At 55.8% G+C, this 4,255-nt stretch overlaps 1 protein-coding gene across 1 annotated transcript; it reads left to right on the top strand.

Annotated features, from left to right (window-relative positions):
• Window positions 1-277: 277 nt before the first annotated feature.
• Window positions 278-3,521, top strand: CRNN (cornulin). Its single transcript, XM_068966531.1, has 5 exons — window positions 278-415; window positions 1,530-2,134; window positions 2,441-2,540; window positions 2,709-2,922; window positions 3,067-3,521. The coding sequence occupies exons 1-5, from the start codon at window positions 278-280 to the stop codon at window positions 3,519-3,521; spliced, it is 1,512 nt and encodes a 503-aa protein (XP_068822632.1).
• The last annotated feature ends 734 nt before the right edge of the window (window positions 3,522-4,255 follow it).

A 4,255-nucleotide genomic window follows, 5' to 3' on the forward strand; every position in this document is an offset into this window, starting at 1 on the left:
GAGTAAACTGAGGCATGGAGAGGCATGCCTCAGCTCACCTGACAGGGAGGCGGTGGGGCCGCATCTAGACCCCGCCTGCAACCACACCTGCTCCTCCTTCCCGTTGGTGAAACGCGTTAGGTAGGCAATGCCAAGGAAGACACAGCAGAGGAGCCCAAGGCAGAGCTGAACAGGCAAAGAAAGGACTTAGAAGCAAGAGTGCTCTCTAGGAAACAGCTAGGTTGATTACGGAGCCCCCAAGTCGGGGCTTTTCCTCTGTCTTCAGCAGGACTTGAAGATGCCGCAGTTATTGCGAAACATTAATGGGATCATCGAAGCCTTCAGGCGCTATGCCAGAACAGAGGGCGATTGCGCAGTGCTGGAAAGAGGGGAGCTGAAAAGGCTCCTGGAGAAAGAGTTCGCTGACGTCATCGTGGTACGAGCTGCTCGGGCCGGGGTGCGGGGAGCAGGAGGGAAGAGAGAAGGGCCATATTCGCCTTGGGATGCTAAGCCGCTACACCCATGCCCGCCAGTCCTAACGGAGGCTGCGCAGCAGAGAAAGAGCAGGAGAGGGAGCAGGGATGGTCATGGGCCTGGTCCTTAAAGAAAATACCTTGACTTCAATTAATTCCAATTTGGAGACAGAGTGAGAGGACACTAAAGGGACAGCTCAGAGAGGAACAGAGCCTTTGACTATTCTAGAAATGGCAATCATTACTTTCTGCTGCTTCTTAAATCTAATATGGCGGCCACTTCTACGTCTACCGGAAGTGTGACCAGCAGTAACGAGCATTCACGAGAAGCACGGCTTTGTGCTTGACTGGAAGCAGTTGCTCCGAGATACCAACTGAGAGGTCGCATCAGAAGTGAGGTGTAGCAGCTGGGGGAGACTCTGGGAGCCCCTCCCTGCAAGACAGCCCCAGGGCCCTGATGCACTTCCCTGACTCTCCCTGCCTTTGGTGTACAGCTAAAGCAACAGGGATGGTGAAAGTCCTGGGGGCAGGTAGGTGTGGGCACAGCACGGTGCTGCTTCTGCACACTGAGGGCAACCCACCAGATGCCCCCACTTGGGAAAACACCTGAGCCCCTCAGTGAGGACCTCACAGAATTCCCACGGGGCCATCTTCCTGCTGAGCTTCTCTTGGTGCTGGGTTCGCTGGAGAAAAAAACCACCTCCATCCAGGGTCCAGGGGCTGAGGGCAGCCTGAAGAATCTACAAGCTCAGTCATTTAGCCATTCTTCATGAAATCTTTATCTAGTTCTCCCGTAGACTGGGAACTGGGCCCAACACACAGGATGCAAAACAAAGCATGCTTCCTGCCCTTGAGGGAGAGAGGCTGGACTCAGTGAGAGTGATTTTGTGTTAGTGCTTCTGTGGTAGCGGGGTGTGTGTGTGTGTGTGTGTGTGTGTGTGCGCGCGCGCGCAGTGTGGGGGTGCCAAGCAGTTGGGCCCCCAGGCCCAGAGGTGGGATGCCTGGAAGCTTAGCTGACTGGCCTGACCTCTTCCTCCTCAGAGGAGGGGTACTGACATAGCCTCATCTTTTCCGCAGAAACCCCATGACCCGGCCACTGTGGATGAAGTCCTGCGCCTGCTGGACGAAGATGACACAGGGACAGTGGAATTCAAGGAATTCTTGGTCTTGGTGTTCAAAGTCGCCCAGGCCTGTTTCGAGACACTGAGTGAGGGTCCTGAGGGAGCGTGTGGATCTCAGGAGTCTGGCCGTGTTGCCCCTGCAGCCACCCAGGAACCAGGGGCAGGACAGAGAGGCAGCACTGCAGTGGGAAGGCCTGGGAACAGACAAGGCCTGGCAGGAAGCAGCGACACACAGAGTGAGCAGGCTTCTGGAGGGCCGGGAGGGCCTGGGCCTCAGACCCAGGGTCAGGACATCAGCTCTGCGCAGGTCAGTCACCAGGACAGGCAGTCTGCGTCCCAGAGACAGGAGGGAGTGAGCCAGTCTACACAAGCAAGGGGCCACATGGAGCAGGCCCAGAGAACACGAGAAGACAAGAGTCCTCAGACCAGAGAGAGGGGGACAGAGAGACAGCCACAGGCCAGGGACCAGGACAGAGCCCACCAGACAAGTGAGGCCATCCCTGGAACCATAACTCAGACTCAGACAAGCGCCAGTCAGGCAGTGGAGCAGGACAGGAGCCAGCAGTCAGGAAGCGCCAGCACCCAGCCACGGGAGTCCACCAGAGGGACTGAGACCCACAGTCAGACAAGCCAGGTGGTGACAGGAGGACACATTCAGACACAGACAAGGTCACAAACCCAGACTCACACTCATACCACGGAGCAGGACAGGAGCCAGCAGACAGGAAGCGCCAGCACCCAGCCACAGGAGTCCACCAGAGGGACTGAGACCCACAGTCAAGATGGGAGACAGACAAGCCAGGTGGTGACAGGAGGACACATTCAGACAGAGACAAGGTCACACACCCAGATGGTGGAACAAAATAGCCAGCAGACTGGAAGCGCCAGCACCCAGCCACAGGAGTCCACCTGTGGCCAGGCTAGAGGAACTGAGGCCCACAGTCAAGACAGGAACCAGACAAGCCAAGTGATGACAGGAGGACACATTCAGGCACAGACAAGGTCACAAACCCAGACTCACACTCATACCACGGAGCAGGACAGGAGCCAGCAGACTGGAAGCACCAGCACCCAGCCACGGGTGTCCACCAGAGGGACTGAGACCCACAGTCAAGATGCCTATCAGTCGAGACAGGCTGTGACAGGAGGACACATTCAGACAGAGACAAGGTCACACACCCAGACACACACTCATACCACGGAGCAGGACAGGAGCCAGCAGACAGGAAGTGCCAGCACCCAGCCACGGGAGCCCACCTGTGGCCAGGCCAGAGGGACTGAGACTCACAGTCAAGACAGGTATCAGACAAGGCAGGTTGTGACAGGAGGACACATTCAGACACAGCCAGGTTCACAAACCCAGACCTACACTCAGACCAGGGAGCTTGACAGGAGCCAGCAGAGAGGAAACACTAGCATCCAGTCACAGGAGTCCATCAGAGGCACTGAGGTCCACAGTCAAGACGCCTATCAGTCGAGACAGGCTGTGACAGGAGGACACATTCAGACACAGGGAGGTGCCCCCCAGGCCGTGGGACAGGACAGCGGCCAGATTACAAGCCACCCCGGGGCAGGAGAACAGGGCCAGCCCCAGAGGCAGCCAGGCAGTAGTCAAAGACAGACACAGGTGAGCAACTGCGAGGCAGGAGAGACAGTGCTGGGAGGGCAGGCCCAGGCTGGGGCGAGCACTGTGACGGGCAGGCAGGACAGAAGCAGTACTCACCCACCGCGCAGTGCGACAGGAGGCCAGGGAGAAAGAGAGCCCACCGTGGTTCATCAGGAGTGGGTTGATGACCACACGAGGGAGACAGTGATCCAAAGGCAGGATGAGGGCAGCCTGCACGCTAGTGTCCCTTCAGCACAAGGCGGGGAGGTGGCCCAGCCAGAAGGGAAGCGAGGCCTCACAGCCAGGGGACTGTATTCCTACTTCAAAAGCAGCAAGCCATGAGAGCCCCGGCCCGGGACTCCAGGGCCCCGCACAGAGAAGAGCAGAGGGCAGTTGGTTTGCTGTGCCCTGGCCAGTCCGGCTAGCAAGTCCGTGAACGTTAGCTCGTCATCGTGGTGCTTCGCTCTTAGCTCTTTCTCAGTGAGGCCATTTCTGCAAGGTGACTGCTGTTCTAAATTTTTCTCTCTTACCTGCTTTGCTGAGCAGACCCTCTCAGGGGCACGAAGACATGCAACAACTCATCCCTTTGTGCCGCGTTTTCCTTAGCTTGTGGGGGGGTTTCAGTTACTTTTATAGATTCTGCTGTCTGTCCATTGCCTCATCTATCCTGATGCATCAATAAAAGCTTCCTAAGCACCTGGGCTTCATGTTCCATTCAATTACTATTAACATGATGGGCTAAAGACTACAGGGCCTTGATGACAGGACTTTGGTGATGAGTTGGACGTGGTCCCTACCCTTGTAGAATATCTGGTTGACAAAACACTGTGCAAGATTCCACAAGTTATGCAGCCACTATGGAAAAGAGTATGGAGATTCCTTAAAAAAAACTAAAAATACATTTACCATATGATCCAGCAATTCCACTCCTGGGCATGTATCCTGGAAAAGACAAAAGCTCTACTTCGAAAAGATACAGGCACTACAGTGTCCATAGCAGCACAATGTACAATAGCCAAGTCATGGAAGCAGTGTGAATGCCGATCAACAGATAAATGGATGAAGAAGATGTGTTA

Source organism: Capricornis sumatraensis, chromosome 2 (genome assembly GCF_032405125.1).
Source record: "Capricornis sumatraensis isolate serow.1 chromosome 2, serow.2, whole genome shotgun sequence".
Classification (NCBI taxonomy): Eukaryota; Metazoa; Chordata; class Mammalia; order Artiodactyla; family Bovidae; genus Capricornis; species Capricornis sumatraensis.

Excerpts from the sequence above, each read along its gene's own strand:
- CRNN (XM_068966531.1), top strand. The coding sequence starts at position 278 with ATGCCGCAGTTATTGCGAAACATTAATGGGATCATCGAAGCCTTCAGG. Across the intron at positions 416-1,529 it reads AGTTCGCTGACGTCATCGTG|AAACCCCATGACCCGGCCAC; the intron begins GTACGAGCTGCT and ends TCTTTTCCGCAG. Across the intron at positions 2,923-3,066 it reads ACACATTCAGACACAGCCAG|GAGGACACATTCAGACACAG; the intron begins GTTCACAAACCC and ends AGGCTGTGACAG.